General features: G+C 45.8%; 2 protein-coding genes across 3 annotated transcripts; one reads left to right on the top strand and one right to left on the bottom strand.

Moving 5' to 3' along the window:
- Positions 1-8143: 8143 nt before the first annotated feature.
- LOC135827288 (uncharacterized) lies at positions 8144-11082 on the top strand. Of its 2 annotated transcripts, XM_065339816.1 has the most exons (5): positions 8144-8325; positions 8508-8810; positions 9006-9653; positions 9732-9956; positions 10107-11082. In XM_065339816.1, the coding sequence occupies exons 1-5, from the start codon at positions 8185-8187 to the stop codon at positions 10893-10895; spliced, it is 2106 nt and encodes a 701-aa protein (XP_065195888.1). In that variant the 5' UTR covers positions 8144-8184; the 3' UTR covers positions 10896-11082. The 2 variants fall into 2 exon arrangements, with proteins under 2 accessions (XP_065195888.1, XP_065195889.1); XM_065339817.1 differs by lacking the exon at positions 9732-9956.
- Positions 11016-15745, bottom strand: LOC135827259 (uncharacterized). The gene is made up of 2 exons (XM_065339787.1): positions 15574-15745; positions 11016-12100 (listed from the first exon to the last, which is right to left on the bottom strand). The coding sequence occupies exons 1-2, from the start codon at positions 15743-15745 to the stop codon at positions 11016-11018; spliced, it is 1257 nt and encodes a 418-aa protein (XP_065195859.1).
- Between the last annotated feature and the right edge of the window lie 7351 nt (positions 15746-23096).

Consider the following 23096-nt stretch of genomic DNA (forward strand, 5'->3'; position numbering starts at 1 on the left):
CACAGCAGGTTCGAGGCAGTGTCTGCATGCGATACACCATGCACACAAACCTTCATAAGGTTCTTATGAGAAGAAGCGCGCTTTCAATCTGGAAACCACAGCAGATCGTTGACGCACTGCCCCAGCGGGTACCTCAGTTTGTCGCTACGTAATGTGGGCAGCAAGCCCCTTCAGACCCCTCGTGCAAAGTTGCATGCTCTTGGGGCTATGGACTCTTGGTTCAGCCACCAAAATATGAATGCAGTGGAGCTGCGTCAGCGGCGTACATGAAACGAGACAGCATTCGGTTCGTTTCAATCGATAATATCAACAAAGAATGAATTATTACAATGACACCAAGGGAAGCTTTCATGGCAATTAAGGCCAGCATGTCCATCCGCAGCCATGCAGCAGCAGCAACGAGGGTACATCTCAAGAGAATACAACTACAAGTCCATACCCACTAAAATGTCATGCAAATTTTACAATATACAGAGTATAAAGACATACAAATTTCGCACTTTTGGATTCCTCAACAGTACCATCCTAAGCACAGGCACACTAAACGGGAAGAAAACACATTTATTTATGACATCGTATTCCTTTGGATGCTTCTTTCTTCTTGTTGTGCTATTTTCAACAAGGCAACACGTGTGCTCGTAAAAATACCAAAAAAACAATTTTGAGATTCCACTTAGTGCCATCGGTTATTCCAGGCAGGAATGCTCAAACCATTATCATCTCACTACACAACAATATGTACTTACTAAGATCCGCCATGAGAGCTTGGTGTCCGCGGCTCTTGGAAAGCGCAGCTCGTCTACTTCTCGATGCCAGTCGGCGAAACCAGCAAATCGGGGAGAGCAGTTTCTTCCATAAATAAAGGCCAAGATGGCGTTTGCGATTCAAATTTTCTACTCGGCGTCAAAGCACAACATTGAACTCATCATCTTCCATTGCTGCAAAGGCAAAGGAGCGAAGACAGGCCGCGAGAAAGGCCAAAACAATTGCCAAATTTCTCCCCCAACTGCCATTGTCGTCATCATCTTCACCAACACAGTTTTGTGCAGACTTTTTCCCGCGGGATCGGACCCAGGAAAATGAAAACGGCCCACTCAGTGGCCTGGCGCACGGACTGTGAAGCTTGGAGAGCTTGGAGAGCTTTGGAGAGCCTCCTAAAAGTCGGAGAGGATATAAGAACAGCTCTCGAACTTTTCGGAGAGTCTCCAACTTTTCCGAGAGGATTTAAGAACGCACCCTAAAACTGTACTTGTTCTAGTGTTCAGTTTTGATGAAGAAGCAAAGGAAGCCCGGAATCTGAATTGCGAAGTCGTGCTCTTTTTATTTGTTCGGTGTGCATGGACGCGATGGTTCGGGTGGTGTTTCCTGATGTCGAGCTTTCTGCCCCGCCGGTTGCCGTTATTGAACTCAGTTGCAATCCACTCTCTTCTTCGTACCCGGCTTTCTTCATGAATTCGGTCGTGAGTGTGGTGCCTTGTCTTGGCCTCAAACCACAGCTCCAACAATCTACGCAGCAGTCTAGAGGCACAGCGGCATAAATCCATGGTCGTCGGACAAAATCCAAATCAAACTGAATACAGTGTAGTTGGGGTAGACAGACTCACGGTCAAAACCAAAGGCACAGGGATAGCACGGTTCCACGGACACAAGAAAGAACATCAATATCAGTTCATCATGTCAACTAGCTACATGGTGTGCTCCGGAGCTCCAAGCGCACTCAAATTATTTTTTGAATTTCGGCTTTCAGCCGCTTGTACAAGCTGTGGCTGAAACAAGCTGGAAAAAAACGGCTGAGAGTCAGCCACGGCTGAAAGTCGCTTGTAGGACATTTTTCAGCCATTTCCATGGTAATAGTGACGTAAAAAAGCGCTTGTTTTGGCTGAACGGCTGAATCGAGCTCGGTGTGACCGCGGCCTAAACCAGGACATGTACGGTGGATCATACCCTACAATAATGGGATCCCGAAAAAAAAATCAACTCGAATGGTTCAACGTATACGGCACCGCGTGCCCTCAGATGCAAATGACTCGGCCCGATTTGCGGTTGCCATGAGCAGCATCGGTTAAAGCTCCCTCCCGAGGCTCCGTACTAGACTGTTTTCACAGCCATTTTTGCTCTCAGCCTTTTTTTGCTCTCTCGACTGTTTTCACAGCCATTAATTTTTTGCTCTCTCGACTGTCTTCACAGCCATTTTTTGCTCGTTTTTCTGCCGGTGCTGTTGAGGTTGCACTCGTAATTGTGTTTATTTTGCCCGTATAGGAGGCTTGGCAGTTGAAAAAAAAAAAAACGTATACAATGGCTGTGTTTACATGAAGCGTTTCAACCCGAGTGCGTAGATCTACGGCCAAGGCGCGTACTCGTAGCGCCGAGGCAAGCGCCCGCGGCCGTACGCACGAGGCCTTGGTTCAGCCGTAAAGTCCTGCCAGACCTCTAAAAAGAGGTGATTTAGCTTTTTTTAACATGGTTGTAAAATGACGCTTTTTCAGCCACTTCTCGGCAAGCTACGTCCAAATGAATTGTTGCAAGTGGAGGTGCTATCCTTCAGCCCGTTGTCTCAAAAAACGGGAATGATCCCACTTTGGAAAGTGTCCTGAATCATGTCCTACTTTCATAGTATTCTCAGGATTCAAATAATGTGTGTGTCATTTTAAAATGCCATCACAAACTGGGATATTCGGTCATCAATGTTCTGAAGTTGATAGATATCACTTCAAGGACTGACAGTGGATGAAAATAAATCTGTCAACTGCATTGTATGCTGCGAAAGCCGTGTTTTTGTATTTGTAACTAGTACTCACGAGGGAGGGCCCAAATATGCTCAAAAATTTCGCATATTATGCGTTTCGCATATTGGCCACTTGCTTCAAAATATGCTTGGAAATCACACAAAAGCAGGAAAATATGCTCGCAATATGCTCGAAATATACTCGAAATATGAACTGATGTCAGTGATAATTAGATAGGTAGCATAGCACCGCAGCCATGTTTTCGTTCTCACAGAGTGTACTCCGTGACCTACTGTTCTTCATCATTGTCTTTAGTGATGGCAGGACGGCCTGACGTCGTCCAAAGGCCCTGCGGAAGCAATTCACTGCCCTCCTCGTCCATTCAGGGGCATATTTTACACATTTTACACAAAATGGCAAAGCACCCACCACTAGTTATACCGACGTGGCAGGGAGAATTAAATTATATTCACCAAAATGGTCTGGTCAATGTTGATCTACGATAAACTGGCTCTCATTTGCCACCACCCATGTTTCGATACAGCAATCCGGAGCAGAGAAACAGCCAGAAGAAAAGCAAATTTTACACATTAATTTTGTTAAAAATGCCAAATGTTAAAATAGCCAAATCACAGATCGTATGATTGTGGTTCAGGTTTGCAGGTTTGCAATAGGGATCGGGAGGTTTCGCTCTACGTAATTACGTATGAAAATCCGTATGTCGTACGCGCCGGGGAGCGAGGGCAACTTTCATACGTAAATCTCTCTACGGATTTCCGTAGGAAAGCTCTTTCCTACGTTGGGTCCTCCGTAGGACTTTTTGAAATATTTTTGGCATTTTCCGCATTGGTCCATGGCAACATTCAAGCCGCGCGAAACCCAAGGTACACACACCGTACACCACGTGCATAATATCATGGAAAACGCGGTTTCGGTTCATGGTGCATACGGTGGGCGCATGCAGCCAACGCGTCTCCAAACCAACAACGCATGTCGTGGAGAAATCACGTAGAGCGAAACCAAGAGTACATGAAAACCAGAGTGTGCAGGGCCTGCAGGCAGCCGGAATTCCGTGATTACATCATTTCAGTGATGTAGTGCGTTCAAGCAGGATTCAAGCAGCTGCTAGCGCTAGCTCATATAAGGTATTCTACCATAAAGCCTTTTTTAGCACAATACAACTTGCATGCTCTATATTAGAAAACATCTACACATGAGTAGGAAGGGACGAGCGGGTTCTGGGCCAGGGGGCGCCCGGGTCCCAAAAAATGGGGTATTATTGAAAAATGGGGTACTAATAGTACCCCATTTTTGCGGTGAAAATTATTTTTGGCCCGGTTTTTTTGCGGATAAAAATATGTGCCAGGGGGTGACCCTACCTCAAAAAAAAGGGGTATTATTGAAATATGTATTGGGGTGTTATGCTCTACCCTAAACAATAAGGTAATATGGTGTCATGATTTGGAATTCTGCATGTATCATTAATTTTGATTTTTAGGGGTGGGTAATATGTCCAGCCCTACATCATAATATTGCATTCCGATGTCTAAAATATTACTATTTCAAATGTCAATGTTATCTCACTTTTTCCAATTTTATATTAATCAGAACTCATAGTTTTGCAGTATTTTGACTTGTAATTTCAATTTTTCGGATCATTTTCCGGACGATAATAAGATAACAGCTTGCTCTCTACGAGCAAAGAGATACAATGAAAAGAGAGAGAGAGAGAGAGAGAGAGAGAGAGAGAGAGAGAGAGAGAGAGAGAGAGAGAGAGAGAGAGAGAGAGAGAGAGAAGATGGCACCCATTTTGTTCACCCAGGGGATGGCTCACGCCTGGTAGGAAGAGAGAGAGAGAGAGAGAGAGAGAGAGAAGATAGCACCCATTTTGTTCACCCAGGGGATGGCTCACGCCTGGTAGGAAGAGAGAGAGAGAGAGAGAGAGAGAGAGAGAGAGAGAGAGAGAGAGAGAGAGAGAGAGAGAGAGAGAGAGAGAGAGAGAGAGAGAGAGAAGATAGCACCCATTTTGTTCACCCAGGGGATGGCTCACGCCTGGTAGGAAGAGAGAGAGAGAGAGAGAGAGAGAGAGAGAGAGAGAGAGAGAGAGAGAGAGAGAGAGAGAGAGAGAGAGAGAGAAGATAGCACCCATTTTGTTCACCCAGGGGATGGCTCACGCCTGGTAGGAAGAGAGAGAGAGAGAGAGAGAGAGAGAGAGAGAGAGAGAGAGATAGAGAGAGAGAGTCTAGCAATCAAAGATATCTTGAGAAGGTACTACCCAGGAGCGCTTCCTGGAAACTTCGATGATAGGAGATGTGTTCGTAGCCTGAATCGTCACAATTGGTTCATCAAGGTCATCATCGGCCTTGCGCTTCCGCCTTACTACAGAATCACACGAGACTTCCGGCATCTTCTTAGGATATCCTTCATCGTCAATATCGATCGTGCCGACACGCACAACAACACGGGTTATCCTCGTCGACATGACTGAGAGGCGGACAGATTTCGTCGTCGCTTGTGTATCCCCGTCTTTTCGAAAGACCTTGCGATCATTGAGATCCTTGATGACACGGATGAGTTCCTGAGCTTCGATCTGCTCTCCATTTGCAAATGTCTCTTCGACAATATCCAGAACACCTGCAGCCTTCATCACGTTGTACATCGATCTTCGCCCGTCGTCCCAACAGCGGAGCAGTCTGCCTGTATCTCGCCATGATGAGGACCCATAATCCTCTACGCCATCAACAACGATCTTTGGGAGACGCTGGTGTTTCTCACCGCTCACGAGAACGCGCGTCGACACCCTGCACAGATACTCCGCAATCTCCATGGGAGTCAAGTCCGCCCGATCCGGGTGAAGAAGCATGGGTCTTAGCTCGTAGGCTGTACCCAGATCGGTGAGTAACCGAACGGTTAATTCATCTTTATTACTACAAGAAAATAAATAGAACTTCTCTACATATGGTTCGGAGGTTGACCAGGCCGACATCTTTGATCTGGTAGAGAGAGAAATTCTGGAGACGGTACTCGATCATCCAATGGACTCAAAAATGAATTGTGAACCAAAAATGAAATTATATCAGGTTTTATAGGTCCCGCCAAGTCCCGTCCCGCCGGGTCCCGCCTCCGGGAAGGTGACGACCTTGGAGAACACGGTGAACACGGTGCGCGCCAAAAACCAAAACGTTGCTCGCGACATGCCGTGTCTTTTTTGGTTCGGGTTTGGAATCTTTCCATTGACATAAGTCAATTAGTTTTCCATCTATGTCCGTAATCGAAAGGTCCATGAGGTGTAGAATTTTTCTAGCTTTCCTCTCGTATAATTCTTTTCGACATACAACAATTCTTTCTCGAACTTTTAGCTGCTGGAATACCGGATTCATCTTGACCTCAGATGCACAGATCATGCATCCATGCATTGACGTCACAGTACATCATTGCAGCACTGATTTCACTGTGAAGTGTGAACATGGGTCAATGCGCGATAAAAGGATGAACGTGATTTCAGCGGGAAGTGCGCTAATTGGTCACATGTTTTCAGCGGGAAGTGCGGTAAGTGGTTAATTGTTTCCAGCTGGAGATGAGTGGATTGGTTAATTGAAAAACAACCAGTTATTCCGAATTCAACTATTACGAAAACCCTATAAAAATAGATCCTCGGTACCTTGTCAAGCCATTGTGTGGTTGTCCGCCACCACCCCTGCTCAGGATGGAACCCCTTCGGAAGAAACCTCGTCAGTCTTTTGATGTAGTGAGATCATCTGATCTGTTGCAATTCTTTAGTTATTGTCCTGATCAAGAGTTTGCAGATGTACTAAAGTTTTTCTCTCATGTTCTACCGTCGCTGGAGCTGCTTCTTGAAGAGAATATTGAGCAATGGGGTCAGTACAAGTGTTCTTTGGTAGTTCAGGTGGTGATGCAGAAGCTGAATCCTGCTACAGGACAAATGGTTTCCAACACATTCTTCTTCCGATCGAGTACAACGCTGGTGCTCAACACCCTGGAGCTGAGGGACCTTCTCAGTAGGATGATTGCTCAGATCAACGCTCGTCTTGATGATTTCGTTCGTCATGGATCAGGTTGGGTAGTTGAACGGATTTCCTGTTTACACATCGAAATGTCACGCTATTGTGTACTTGGAGGAAGTTCGTACATCCCCTTGCCACCGGAGTTGAAGTCGAAGAAGGCCATTGTTAACGTGCAGAACACTGACAACAAGTGTTTACTGTAAGTATAGCAGTGGGGTTTCAGTGTGGTGATACGGTGTATGGATTGAACTGTATGCCGCCTGTCCATGTCTTATGTCATCCGTACTTTAGATGGTCAATACTGGCTGCTAAATTTTCGGCAGACAAGTCTCATCCATGTCGTCAATCGTCGTACGCAGAACATGCGGATACTGTGGATGTGAGCGGCATCGAGTTTCCAGCAAAACTGGAAGACATACCAGTCATCGAAAGACTGAACGACGGTCTTTACATCAACGTCTTCGGATATGAAGAGAAAGTCATATATCCGTTAAGAATTTCTCAGCAACCGCAGACCGCCATCAATGTATTGCTCATCCAAGACGAACGCAATGACGTGGAGGTGCAGCACTGGGTGTGGATAAAGTCATTCAGTCGTCTTGTTGCTACTGGAGCACGTCGAGCACATTTTGTCTGCTTCAGATGTCTCTCAACACACGTCACGGAGAAGGCATTGAATAATCATATGATGTACTGCAGTGAACATCCTGAAGCTACGGTGGAGATGCCAAAGGCTGGTGATAGAGTGATGTTCAGGAATGTGAACAAGCAGCTTCAAGCCCCATTTGTAAGTAGAACACTTAATCAAGGTGAACACACTGTGGTCTGTTTTTTTTTTTTTTTTTTTTTTTCTTTTCTTTTCTTTCCTGCACATGTTTCTTGACTCTGATTGTTCACCTTTCTGCTGTTTTACTCGGTGTTGTCTCTGCAGCTATTCCTAATTCTCTATCTGTCTTTTCCGCTGTTTTACTCGGTGTTGTCCCTGCTGCTATTCCTACTTCTCTCTCTCTCTCTCTCTCTCTCTCTCTCAAATGCAGGTGATCTATGCCGATTGTGAGGCCTTCATAGAACCTCTGTCCGCTGTCAAGAAAATCGGTCATTCGACATTCCAAAAGAACAAGCATGTAGCCTGTTCCTGTTCGTACATTGTAGTACGATCTGATGGCGTCGTCACGAACCGTTTCTTCTACCGTGGAGAAGATTCTATGTTCTGTTTTCTGCTGTCACTTGAGCAAGAGGAGGAGATTATCCGTGATGAGCTTCTAGCATGTAATGCTGGTCAAATGATCATTTCAGAAAGTCAGCAACGTGAATTTGAAACGGTAGTCTCCTGTTGGATCTGTGGTGAAGCGTTGGGTAGCGATCGTGTACGTGGCCACTGTCACATCACCGGTGCTTACCGTGGTGCAGCACACAACCATTGTAACCTGAACATGCGGATTGAGCCGTTCAAGATCAAGATTCCTGTGATCTTTCATAACTTGAAGGGATACGATTCTCATCACATCATATCTGCCATTGGGAGAACATCCACTGATGAGATTACGTATGTGAACGAGAAAGGACAAGAACGGGTACGTTACATATGCGTGGTGTGTGTGTGTGTGTGTGTGTGTGTGCGTGTGCGTGGATCATGATGTTTTTCTAAGAAGGAAGATCATTACTATGTTGGTACTCATATTCACGTTTATATGATTGATATTCATCTTTACAGCTGCACCTTAAAACTGTGTCTCCTCTTTTTCTTTCTTCTCAGACCAAGCGTCTCGGTGCTATCAAAGTGGTTCCCATCAACAGTGAAAAATATGTCACATTCGGATGGAGACAGTTCCAGTTCATCGACAGCCTGGCATTCTTGAACACCTCCCTAGACCGGTTGGTTTCGGCTACACCACCAGATGCATTCGCCCTTCTATCCGCACGATTTCCAGACGAGGATGAACGCAAACTGTTGACACGAAAGGGTGTCTACCCGTATGAATATATGGGGTCGTACGACCAATTCGAAGAAACGCGTCTACCACCCAAGGATGCATTCCACTCAACGCTAACGAACACGGTGAGTAGTGTGACAGATATAGTAGATCTTTCTCTCTTTCTTTTTTCACCATCTTACTTCGAAGTACTAAAATAAGACAAAATGTGTTTGAACGCTTCCTGCAGCTTCATACTAAATAATTGATTGTGTGGGCGAACTACTAAAATAAGTTCGTTGATTTGTTTTTCTTTTTGGTGTACATTTTCTATTCCCTAGGGTATCAGTGATGAAGACTATGCCTATGCGCAAACAGTATGGACTGCGTTTGACTGTGAAGATCTAGGAGACTATCACGACCTCTACCTGGAGACTGATGTGCTGCTGTTGGCTGACGTTTTCGAAAACTTCAGAAGAACTGCTCACGCAACCTATGGATTGGATCCCGCTAATTACCTCACCTTACCGGGATTTGCCTGGGATTCGCTGCTGAAAATGACGAAGGTGTCCCTTCATCTCATTTCCGACATTGACATGTTCAACTTCATTGAGCATGGCAAAAGAGGTGGCATAAGCATGGTGTCCGCTAGACACGCCACCGCCAACAACAGATATCTATCGGAGTACAATCCAGACGAGCCGTCAAGCTTCATCCAATATTTAGATGCGAACAATCTATATGGATGGGCCATGTCTCAACCCTTGCCCGTGTCGGACTTCTGCTTTGAAGCAGTGACGGATGATCTTCTGGAGACGGTACTCGATCATCCAATGGACTCTTCGACGGGATACATGGTGGAGTGCGATTTAAGGATTCCAGATGGTGTGCATGACATGATGAATGACTATCCGTTGGCTCCTGAGAAGATGAAGGTGACACGAGATATGCTTTCTCCATATCAGACCCACATGGCAGAGAAACTAATGGTAAGTCATGGTCTATCTGGTGGATATGCTTGTATTAATCTTCTAAGGTTTGTGTATATCTATACTGTACTCTTGTAGGTGACCGGTTTGGAAGCGAAGAAACTGGTACCAAATCTACTGGTGAAAGAGCACTATGTTCTGCACTACAGAAACTTGCAGCAGTATGTGTCCTTGGGTGTGGAGATTACAGATGTGCATCGTGTGCTCTCCTTCACACAACACCCATGGATGAAGCCATACATCGACACTAATACTGACCTGAGAAAGCTATCAACTTCTGATTTCGAGAAAGACTTCTATAAGGTGGGTACTCCACATCATGTGTGTGTGTGTGTGTATTTAGCGATAGTGTGGGATCTAGTATGTACTGGAAGTGTGAATGACCTGAAGATAACAGTTTTCTTATTGTTGTTTTTCTTGGCTTTTTTTTTTTTGTATGCCTGTTTATCGTAGTTGATGAACAATGCTGTATATGGCAAGACCATGGAAAACGTTCGAAACAGAGTAAACATCAAGCTCATTCGTGAACAGGATGAAAAACCACGTCTCCAGAAAAGCATCAACAAACCTTCGTACATCCGCAGTGTAGCCTTTGAGAACGATCTGATAGCAATCGAGTTTGCCAAGACAAAGGTGACTCTCAATAAACCCATTTATGTGGGTACAGCCATCCTCGATCTGTCGAAGCACTTGATGTATTCCTTTTACTATGAAGTTCTCCTACCCCGCTATGGACAAAATGTACGTTTGCTCTACACTGATACTGATAGTCTGATCGTACATATTCAAACGGATGATCTGTACACCGATATGTCAAACAACATAACAGCCTATGACACATCCAACTATTCACCATCCCACCACCTGTACAGCACGGTCAACAAGAAGGTGGTAGGGAAGTTCAAGGACGAACTAGGTGGCAAACCCATCAAGGAGTTCATTGGTTTGCGGAGCAAGATGTACGCATACCGCTGTGAAGACAACGACGACAATGGCAAGCGTGCCAAAGGTGTGCAGAGAAGCGTGTTGAAAAACACCATAACCGTCGATGATTATCGAACATGTCTCGTCGAGGAGTCTCAGCTGAAGAGAACAATGAATGTTCTTCGAAGTCGACGACATTGCATTCACGGAGAGGAGCTACACAAGATTGCCCTCTGTGGATTCGACAGTAAGCGTTACATTCTGGAGGATGGTATCAACACCCTGGCATTCGGACACAAGGATATTCCAAAGCACTGAGGGATTTCCACACATACTAGAGCATATGTCATATCTTCTCATGAAATACATTGTAAATACTATGCGATTCATAATATTCACGTTAATCCAAAGCATGAGCTACATTGTACATATGAAATGCTAATACTTTTTGAGATCATTCACATCCTTCTTTGTTAACCAGGTATGGAATTTTTCGTCTTGATAACCCTTCCATTTGACGAGCCGACTGTTCTTGTTGTATTTCAACACCTTATCGAATCTCAATCCTGTGTGTCTGGCATGTTGTAGCTCAGCTCCATAGAACTGTCCTTGAATGACTTCTCCCATCAGGTCTTGAACACGATAGGTGTGGGGTACAGTGGGTAGGACATCGTTTACCACGAACACTTCCTCTGTCCAGTTGGGCGTGTACCCTTTCTCGAAATGACGTTTAGCCACAGCCAAACGCACATCATCGCCCACTTTGAATTTAGCTGGTGATTGCTTCGAGTGTACGTCTGCATCTTTTGGTTTTCCATCAAGAGAAGCTTTCGTGGGACTCATGCCGATACTGCGATGTTTCGAGCTGTTGTACTTGGCCATAAGCTGAGGAAGGACGTCAAGATACTGTGTCGTAGCTTTCTCCGTGAAATGGCGCCACATTCTGCCTTTCAGTGTTCTATTGAAGCGTTCCACCACCACGGCTTTTCCTTCGTTGTGGGTGCTGTACATGATGATGTTGTGATCCTTGACCCATTGCTTCATTGTTGCATTGTAGAACTCCTTGCCTTCGTCTACCCATAGTTTTTGTGGTACCCTGTTCGATGTTTTCAGGATCAGGTCGAATGCATCCCTGACAGCAGAGCCAGTTTTGGTTTTCAGGGGTACTGCCCAGGCATAGCGACTGTACAGATCGATGACGGTCAGCAGGAATTTGTAGTTCTTGTTGCTTCGGGCAAACCGTTGCATATCCACTAGATCGGCACTCCAGATGTGATCCACAGACCTGCTCTTCACCTTGCGTCTTTTGAAATGCACTCGTCTGGGTTTGTGCAATTCGTTAGCCAGTTGCGTGTGGAATGGTGTGGACTGCGACTTCTTCTTCTGTCTTCCATCATGAAGTGCTTTTTGCACTTTCGTATCCCACAAGGCTCCACCACCTCGCAAGGCACCTAAACTGAGAACCAGTTGATCGTTTTCCAGCTTTTCATCCTCATCGAAGACTCTTCGGAAAATTCGAAGTGCTTCATCCAGACCATATTTGGAAAATAGCTTTCCCATCAATATGGCATACCATCCACATACTGCTGTGCTTCTGTCTTGAACGGCTTGGGTGTTGGTGATGATCTTACAGTCTGCATAGGCTTCTTTAAAGAAATCGCACAGTGCAGGTTCAGTGTAATCTTGCTCCATAGTGTATAGACTGCGTCCGAAACTGTCAAAAACCAGGATCACGTTTTGCTCGCGACACACGGTCAACCAATGATGTCCACCTTCCGGTGCATCGTACACCGGTAGAACGTTGTCGGTGTTGACGATACAAAAGTCTCCATTGTTCAAGGGTGGTAAGAGGTCGTAACTTGTACACCCCACGAACCCTCCAACACCATTCAATCTTCCTTTAATGTCGGCACTGCTGAGAGGGTAGTCCATTCTTGATCATAGCCTGAAAATTTTCGCGCGCGCGTGATCACATTGAACGTCCACTCAGGATATCCTTGATGATACGAGTGATCCTGCTTTTATCCTTCAGAACCTCTTGAATGAATGATGCATCGTCCACCATCACCTTTTGTGCTCTGATCATGAAATGCTCGGGATGGATCAATTTTGCTTCAGTTGTTCTACCATACGTAGAACTCATATCGTTGAGATCTTGAAACTTGAGCTGCGATCCTGGTACAGCTAGCACTAGGGTGGCTAGTTCATGAATCTTTCGTTCTCATCGAAGGAATCCATCGACATGTTTGTGGATTCCCACCGCACCCGCTATGGTTGCAAACGGGTACCTGGACATGTAGATGCGATTCGTCTCGTTGACCAGAGTAGTGTAGTCGTTCATCGTCTGCGTCTTCAGGGCATCCGCAGCCGCTTCCACCCGACTCCTGAACCTCAGTCGATCTTCATCGTAGAGTTGCAGCAGTTGTGATCGGCTTGTGAAATAGTTGCTCTTCAAAAAGGTTGCCGGTATATTTGTATGTCGGAGGAAACTGTCCAGGATTTGTAGGATCCATCGGTCAAATTCGTGGTCTTGTAATAGATTGAAAGGCACTGATGTTAAAGGTGCCTTTCTCTTCTTCCTGACATCTGCAACGGAATCGCGAACTTGATCGGTAGTGGAATCATAGTTGAGTATGTTGGATGCAATCACATTTCTCACAGACGGGTAACTGATGTGATCGGGATTGTTTTTGAAGTGGGTGTCATATAGACGCTTTACTCGCGGATCAGCTTGCAGTTCCAACAGGGTGGAGGTGCTCAAACTGTGATCTGGCACTTGGGAAAGAACTTTCTTGACGCTTTTCAAGTAGGTATTGTAGTTATTACCTCCTTTTTGCCGCATGAGTGGTGGTATACCGAGAACTTCCCACGAATTTACTCTCTTCTTGAGGATGTGTTGAGGATGTTTCGACATAAACTGCAAGGTTTGCAACCTTTTACGCTTGGGTATCGAGAAGGATCCCTTTCTGGACCCCACCCTCTGTATACTGCTCGGTAGCCCATTTGAGAATTTCACCGTAAGATGCTCCATTCTTATTCATTATTGGAATTTTTTTCAATGTTTCGGCTAACTTTTCGGCTAACTTTTCGGCTAACTTTTCGGCTAACTTTTCGGCTAACTTTTCGGCTAAACACGCACATCAACGAGGTTTTTATTCAAAAGTCACCTTTAATGCAGTGTCTTCGCAATACGTGTAGTACTGATTAGAAGAGCAATCAATGGTTAGGATAGGTCTGCGACACACCGCCAATAACTTCTCATACAATCTAAAGATAATGGATGACTTCGTGCACAGACCACCAAACAGAGTATTGAGATAACGCTTGATATTGCTTTTATCAGTGAAGCGAAATAGATACATAAAGTTTGCATTGATCTTCATGTCCTTAATGTTATCAAAGCTCTGAGAGAGAAAGAACACGTTCAACTTATGATGATGACTGTACATGGTGAAGAACTTGTAGAGACACTCTCTTTGGCTGCCGTGCTTCAAACCCATCACTCTGATGTCATCAATGATCACATAGGTGTTAGGCTGGAGATCCATGTCTTCGATACACTCGGGCATGGTGCTGTAATGCTTGAAGGATTTGAGGCTTGGGAGACGATACTGATCGGCCGGCGTGTTGGAGATGACAACTATACGCTCAGGTTGCACACGTTTCAGGAGCTTGATGAGAAAGTAGGATTTACCCATGTTGCTCTGTCCCAGAAACAATACGTTTTGACCCCAGGATTTCAGAGCAGGAATGATTTCCGTGAACCAATCCTTAGACTCGAACTGAAGACCAGGAATGTGCAGCCCGTGTCGAGCAGTGGCCGTGGTCGGAACATCGTCGTTCCTTACGGGACTAGTCTTTTTCTTCCTCCCGATTTCCTGTCCAAGGAGCGAGATAAAGTCCATGATCAGATGTTGTAGGATGGACCGATGTGAGCGGAACTCATAGAAGACGGTCCTGCACTGTTAATGTTCTGTCGAATTTTTTGAGCAAATGGAGTTTCAGGACGGGTTAGGGATCTACGAGGTGCAGACAGGAACGATGAAGCTTCGTCGAGGGCACGATGTCCTAGTTTTTTGAACAAGGCCCTTCCTTGTTTCTTTATTCCTCGTGCCCTGCGGCCTTTGGAGCGAACTTGACGAGCTGGTTTCTTGGTTTTTCGAGATCCTCGTTGACGAATCTTCTTCGGTGCATGCCGACGACGACGACTTTTAGTGCGCTTCATGGCACCTGCTGAGCTTCCCTTCCTTACTCCTCTGCCGAATATTTTATCCATTACGTTGTCACCCAGTGATGCCATGGTACCCATGGCCAAGGGAGCAGCCAGGTTCGTCAGGAGTGGTATGGCCTTGGCGGCTAATCCTGGTGGAATGGCTAGACCTCCTCGGTGCATGGCAGGGTTGTAAGCTGTTTTCATTTGCGCTTCCACAATGTCTCCGGACTCTCCTCTCCCCAAAAGCATGGGAAGAAGTGTCATTCCTGCCATGGCAGCCAGGGGTCCAAGTCCACCGCGTTGCATTGCATCTTGTTTTGTCGTGGGTTCCGCCATCTGCTTTTCCATCTCATCCGGTCCAGCACCGATTAGGTTTTTCCAGAAGCTCTTTTTCCAGAAGAATCCACCGTGTTGTCGACTCGATGTTTTCAAATCACCACCGTAGACACGATGTCTGGTCTCCAGGTCACCACCTTCCATGATGCCCTTTTACTACTAGGTCGGAATTAATTCATACAACTTCGGCTTTGATACCTTCATCTTTGCTCATGGTGTACAAGTACTTGTCCATGCAGAGAAGGTTGACTTTGATCGAGGCGCCATTTTCGCTAGGTCTCCTCACGGGTGCGTTTGTCACGTCGCTAAATTGATAGTCGATGGACAGATTTCCTCTCGATCTTGGATTGTCTGTGGTCCGATCCAGATTCAAGTTGATAGGCACCATAAAGTAGTGATTGCAGTAATCTGCAGCGGTGATGGGGATTTGCGTTCCATACGTCTTACCGAAAAAGTCTTGAACCAGATTGTAGCCACGCAGGTAGGAGGATTTGTTGTAATCGTAGAAGTATTGCCCTTCAGTATCACGACTCACATCCCACCGGAATTTGAGCGGGTTGTCAAAGAGCGTCTGGTCGTTGACAGTGACACGAAGTTGACTGAGATTTGCATGAATCATGGCCAGTCTGTTCGAAGAATGCGATGCTTCACCTCCAGCCAATGCTGGCTGTGTACCATGAGTCAAATCTGTGAAGAACAGGATCATCCTGCGTGGAATGTCCGCATTGTGAAGCAGTTCCAGTGTACCAGCATCATCTGAAATGCTCTTTTGTATGAGACGAGGGCACCACGTGTGGAAATAGAGTTGTTTGGGAAGGCGTACACGATCGGTGAGATTGGGTTCCATGCGATAGGTAGTGTACACAAAGTCCAATTGGAGTAGATCGATCTCAATATCACCGACGCTCAGAGCACTGTTGGCACCACCGCCTTGATCGCTAAGCATGATGTATCTGGAAAGCTCGGATTGTGGCAGATCAAAGCGAAGCTTCACCTGTGTACCCGGGGGTAACCAAGCATCGTCCTGATTGAAAAACGGTAGGAAGGGTCTCAGCTTGTACTGAAACCGTCCAACAGCTGCACGAAGTGCATTTTCCTGAACCGTGTTGGAGAAGCCTTCGTTGGTGACAAGCTCGACGGTGGGTGCACGCCTGAGTGTGAAATCATCGACGAAATCCGGTGCTTGTGCTGCATTAGCGTTTGCAGCGTTTGTTTCGAAGGCATAGCCATGCTTACGCTTCACACCAAGTTGATAGGGCGTTAAATCCACACCTCTCAATGCTCTTTGCGGATCCAGTTTCTGTAGACCGTAGAGATCCGAGTCCACGTACTGAAGGCGTTCGCTGCTGCTTTCCATTAGACTGAGGATATGCTGAACCATTTGCATGTCGGCAACTTTACTCGATTGCGTGACCTCTGTTCCGTTGATCTCCACTCGAATGTTCTTGAACCACGAAAAGGCTGGTGACGTGGTGCACACCCATCGCGTGTAGTCTCCAGGCTGGTTATTGAGATTGTTTTTGACACTATAGCGCATTTTCACGATGAAATAGCTCTCCCCCAGAGCAATGAAATTCGGCGACGAGATGTCTAGTTCATTGTTCAGGGATGGTGGTGATCGATCTGCTGTGGAAAAGAGTCGTACTCCGCGTCTACCCTCAAGCAACGAGAGTTTCTTCTCCGTCCTGTCGAGGATGTTCTTCTGAACGATCTTCGTGTTGGTCAGGAGTCCCGTGAAGGACTCCGGAGCTTGTGGTGAGTATATCTCCTGTGCCATTCTTGCGAGTCACATTATAATAGGGGTGAATTTTTTTCAAAGATCCAATATCCAGTGTCTTGCGAAAGTCGTTCATCATCGATATCAATCGTTGATGCTCCTCGTTAGTGAGCTTCCCATCTTCAAGAGTAATGCCCAATTCCAACATGAACGAGTCTTCAGCTCTCTCCATCTGCTGCAGTTGTTCAATACACTTGACAAGCTGACGTTTGGTGTCGAGAACGTGTTTACCAATGCATGCCATGATCACACCGATAATCGTGCTACTGATGGCGATGATTCGAATGCGATGTTCTCCAGATACAACACCACTCCCTTGAAGGATATTGAGAATGGTTTGAATGAGTATGAGAAAGGACAAGATTGCAGTGTTGTAAATCACGTACTTCTCCCGGCAACGCACCTTTTCGCTCTCCAATTTCTTTCGTTTTGCTATATCCTCCACCATGTCACGCACGTGACGGACACGAACATCTGGAAGATCCATCTAAGTAGTTGTGTTGGTGATCCGAAGATCAAGGTAGACGGGATATCCGGAAGTAATGTGTTCACCGGTGTTGAATTTCAACCAGAACGAAATGCTAGTCACGTTTTCGTGTGGAAGCAGCAGTCGTTTGTCTTCTTTCCCGAACACGTAGTTATTCAAACCGTTGAGGGTTTGAATAAGAAAAGTCTTCAGCACCCTCGAATCAGTATTGTCTTCGTACTCCACAGCAGGTCCAATGAGGTCGGTGTAGAGCAGGACAAGTCTTCTGCCTTTCGTCAGATCCACAGCGAACGGGAACGTGTGAGATCCCTCGATCGTGTATGGCTTGAGAATAGTGCCCACACCCAGCACCAATGCGGGTGAGTCCTTCTTCAACAAGCACCGTTTATTCCTGGGTACCGAGACACTTATGCGGCTGGTGTGACGAGAGTAGGAAAACACAATGTCTCCGTGTCCTGCTCGTTTCAGAGTGGCATTGATAATAGACACCAAATCGTCTACATCGCTGTATGTTCCCGTCTTGATGGAAAGTCTATCCTCTTCTTCTTCTTCTTCTTCTTCTACACCATGTACCACATAGAGTTTGTTCGTTGCCTCGTCTATGTTCTCAAAGTGTACTTCAAACTGAGCCGATTCAACATGCAGGACTTTATCACGCGTATCGAGCTCCTTCACATTTAGAGTAAAGTTCGGTTTGTGCAATCCCCTGCTCACGCCCGACGTGTTGTTCGCCACTGTCAATATCACAGACATTCTGGTGTTGTGATGACACTCACTATAGATAGGTTTTATTTTTCATTTTCATCTCAAGAATGTAGTGTAGCATGTGTGCTATATATTATGTACAATCAAAGTAGCACTTTCATATATCGTAGTGTGCCATGAGTTCTGTGTGGATGCGCTGGACTGTGTGAGAAGATAAACTCTCTGCAAAGTGCAAATGACAGAACAACTTTGATGAAGTGCCGTTGAAGAATTGAGTACCACCAATGCTATAATTGCAATCTTCGATTCCATTGGTCCTGGAAAATGGGACAGTGTCTAAGTTGGAATGTATCAAAATGGAGTTTACGTATAGAGTGAATAGGCCTTCTGAATTCCGAGCGTAACTTATGACACACTTTGTACCCAAGAGATCCGTCATACTCGACACAGGTTTATCCAAAGCCGCCGATAATTGGCTGACTACAGACGAAACGGGTATGTTGAATGATGAATGGCCGGGACGCGTGAAGTAGTTGCCGCTTATGTGGGTGGCAGTGAACAACACGTACAAACTATCCAAGCTGAAATTTCCGACAGTATCGATATCGAATGCCTTCAATGCCATGTTTCTAGGGTCAGGTGCGTCCACTTGAATTACTTGGAACATTGCAAAAGACATGTTGTCGTGAAACAGATTGACGAATCGTTCTCTAATGGAAACTTCGCTGGGTTGTGTAATGTTGAGGTAGAAGTGATCGTCTCGGAACATGTCGATGCTGTTCACGTTGATTCTCTTGTCCTTCATGTCAACGAGATTTATCCCTCTGTATCTGTTTCTGCTCACCCTGGTGACGGATTCAAATCTGCTAGGATGAGAGTATATGTAGAGGTAGGCGTTTCTCCGAATGAGAGGTAGTAGATGAAACGGATCGGATAGGTTCTGATTTGATTGCGGACCCATGGGGCCTCTGGTTCCTTGAGGACCTATGGGGCCGATGATTCCTTGGAGACCCACGGGACCTCTGTTTCCTGGAGGACCGGTTGGACCGATGGTTCCTTGGGGACCCATGGGACCTGTGGTTCCTTGATCACCTTGCACACCACGTTCACCTTGTGGGCCGTCTTGCCCATCTTCTCCTCTAGGTCCAATCTCACCTTCAGGCCCGACCAATCCACGTTCTCCACGTGGTCCAACTTCACCTCTGGGACCTTCTGGACCAGGTATTCCTTGATCACCTTTTTGACCGCGTTCACCACCTTGCCCATCAGCTCCTCTAGGTCCAGTCTCACCTTCAGGACCGATCAATCCACGTTCTCCACGTGGACCAGCTTCACCTCTTGATCCATGAAGCCGACCAAACGCCTTCCATTTCGAGCTGAATTTCTTGTACACGATGAGCGTGGTTGCATCGAGATAGAAGTCACCATTTCTCCCTACAGAGTTCAGTGGCATGCCACCTCCGCTAAGCCATCCCAATCCCCGATCACCACGAGGTCCTTTCATCTTGCGCACAGTGTCCATACCAGTTTGCAATCTCGATGATGCTTGTTGGATTTCATTCTTGACCCAACCGGCAGGGACAGCACATGTCAAAGAACTATCATCGTACGCCAAATTACAGATGGAATGCTCGTTCATGTTGAGGTTAGCATCCATGGACACGGATCCATCTGTTTTCACGTGCAGCTCATCAGCTGCTATGGCTTGATCTGTGTAGCGCGTAGATCTGTTTTCCACATCTTCCACTTTGCTCTCATCGGCTTTCACCTCTTTCAGTTTCTCCACATCATGAACCAAGGTGTTTTCGGTGTCATCGTTCCCCAAAACTGATTGTATTTCGGTAATATCATTCCGCATGCTTTGCATGTGCTTGAGGGAAGTCTCCTCCCCATCACTCCTATGGAAATGCGTAGCCCAGTACGCCATCTTCACACACACACACACACACACACACACACACACACACACACACTGTTCTAATTATGATAGGAAATATTTTCTTTCTCAAATAAATCATTATGATACTCATGTGTGCTAGTGGTAATCTAATGAAGCGATGATATGTTAGCAAGAGAGAGAGAGAGAGAGAGAGAGAGTGAGAGAGCATGAAAAAAAAAAAAAAAAAAAAAAAAAAAGGGTTAGGATATAAAGTCTTTCTGATCAATCAATGTGGTAAGATAGACTAAGCATTTAGCAGATTCAAGTCCAGTGAATTGTCCGGTAGGGTGTCAGGGAGAGACGCTGCCGCCGCCACCGTTGTGTCAAACGCAATGTCAGCAGTCACGTTGTCAGCAGTGCTCCACTTCTTGAGGAATGCAATCACCAGTCGAGTCAATTCAGCCTCGGGAAGGTCTTGCACGGTGTCGTGATCCCTTTCACAAAGCCGTGAGTCTACAAACATCAGGGGGATTGCCGAAAGCCATGCCTTGAATTCGCACTTCTCCCTGTTGAAAGATATAGTGGAAGGATGCAGATAGAGCTGACACTCTTCGTTCATCGGGAAGTTGGGCACACCCTTGGTTGGCTTGAGATACAAAGCAGTCACACTCTTCCCTTGGTACATTGCAGGGAAGATGTTACTCCGTATCCTGTTGATATGTGGAGATCTCACGGCACGTCTCAAAGGTGTTGAGGTCTTCAGGAAGAATTGAATGAGATCGTCTTGTGAAGCCTGGACGTACAGCTTAAGTTGACCAAAGCGTCCTTCACATACCGTGCCATTGACAAGCATGCCCGGTAAATCACCGCGCGTATAGTAGAAATCGGTGCCAGGAGCAACATGATAGTCGTGGGCGGTCTTGCTGTACATTGCTTGAACACACTCTGCTGCCCCATCCGTAATAATGGTGGCGACACCTGGTAGTATGGTAGGACGAGGAGATGGCATCTTGATCTTAGGCAGAGGCTCCAGATTCGGATTACGGCTAGCACGTCGCTTGTAGAGACCGGGTTTCTTTATCGTCTTGATAGCGAACGGGTCAATACCCAAACAGTCCACAACATCTTCACCAGCAACAACAGCATCAGTGGCCATCATGATATCAGTCACGAGAGATCCAGTGAGATCCAGAGGGAGAGAGAGAGAGAGAGAGAAGGCTTGAGCAACGAAACAACAAAGGCAGTTGTGAGTGAATGGAGGACTGTGCTTGCACATATATACCCTTTTGACCGCCGCCGAGTTTGAAATAACATCCTATGGGAGGTGACGACCTTGGAGAACACGGTGAAATTGTTCAAGAATCAACCAATCAGAGGACACGGTGAGCAGATGATAAGATTTAACCAATCACAGCACGACTTGCACTTGACCTGTCGGAACATGTCTCGGTCATGACTGAACGTGTCTCGACCATGTCTCAGAACAGGTTCCCGAGAGTGTAAATCTCCAACGCATTGCTAACATTGATGACGTACTGCAGTCTTGGTAAATTGATAGAGTATGTTGGCAAGATCAGGTGGGAGAGAGGTCACGTGATCTACTAAATATTCCAGACTGTAGTCATGCCAACAATAGGCATCTATTAGAAGATGCATCATGGACAGGTCTGCAGGTGACATCAAGGACAAATTAACTTTCAGAGTGTTCAGCTGTCTAGCGGACAGAGGACCCTTGATGTGTTCCATGAGATGTAGAAGAAACATCAGTGGAAAACATGATGGAAGAGGTTGTGTAATGCGGCTGCTTCTCAACCATGATACATTACTGCGCGGTAAAGAAGAACGCAGTGTGCGCACTGCATCATGATCCTCATGAAGTATACACGATAATGCTATTGCATAGTTCATGCTTTTATAGCTGCTGGACTTCTTCATTGCTTGCAGTGCCTCTTGAACAGGGTGAAACTGTGCATGCGGTAAAGTGAAGTCGATCTTGTTGAGAAAATGTACAAGATGACGATTCACACCTTGAATGCGATCGGAATCCGTGTAGGTCTTTATGCTAGTACAACGCTCTCTCCACTTTACCTCGGGCATGTAAATGTCAGCCATTACCAATCCACACTGAGAACAAACTCTATGACCAGCATGCTCAACTTGTTCTTCACGATGATAACACACTTCTTCACTTTCCTCTATCTCCTTCTTCTTCTTCTTCTTCTTTTCCTCCAGCGCACATTGCTTCTTTGAACGAACATAAGCATACAGGATCTCAAATTCAGAATCCATTTTCACTGCACCACAACAACTTGAAACTGACTGGATCATCATTCAAGAACACACCTTTTATACTTACATAATCATGACACCATATTACCTTATTGTTTAGGGTAGAGCATAACACCCCAATACATATTTTCAATAATATCCCCTTTTTTTTGAGGTAGGGGCACCCCCTGGCACATATTTTTATCCGCAAAAAAACCGGGCCAAAAATAATTTTCACCGCAAAAATGGGGTACTATTAGTACCCCATTTTTCAATAATACCCCATTTTTTGGGACCCGGGCGCCCCCTGGCCCAGAACCCGCTCGTCCCTTCCTACTCACATGTCTAAGAAAAAAGCACATTACACACATACAAAGTTGTAGTAGTCTCCCGCCCTTGGGGCCCAATGCTTATTTGGGCTCACTTGTATTGTAAACTGTCAAATCCTATATATAGGAGTTTTTGAAAAAATTCCAATAATCATGACCATGCTTCAGCCCGGGATAAGTTGTGTGCCTAGATTGTATTGTAACTTTGTAAGGTGTTAGGGCACTATCGGTAGGTTCTCTTCAGAAGTTTTCAAGAGCGCCAGTATCGGTATTATCACTTGACTTATAGGGCCGTTTTAGTGAGGACCTGTCAGTTTTTTCTCGGATCCTATAGGATTTGAGTATTCTGCATTATCCAGAGTGTTGTAATGGATGCAGATGATGATAGAACTGGCAGGGAAAGTAATATAGAATGCCTAGTATGCTGAATAAGTACACAGATACCATGAATAGATGTCTGTGATTGATTGGGGAGCACTGCCACAGGTTGGAATATTTAGTGCTTTTAACCGTACTAGCATCTGC

The sequence above is a fragment of the Sycon ciliatum genome, chromosome 11 (genome assembly GCF_964019385.1).
Source record: "Sycon ciliatum chromosome 11, ocSycCili1.1, whole genome shotgun sequence".
NCBI lineage: Eukaryota > Metazoa > Porifera > Calcarea > Leucosolenida > Sycettidae > Sycon > Sycon ciliatum.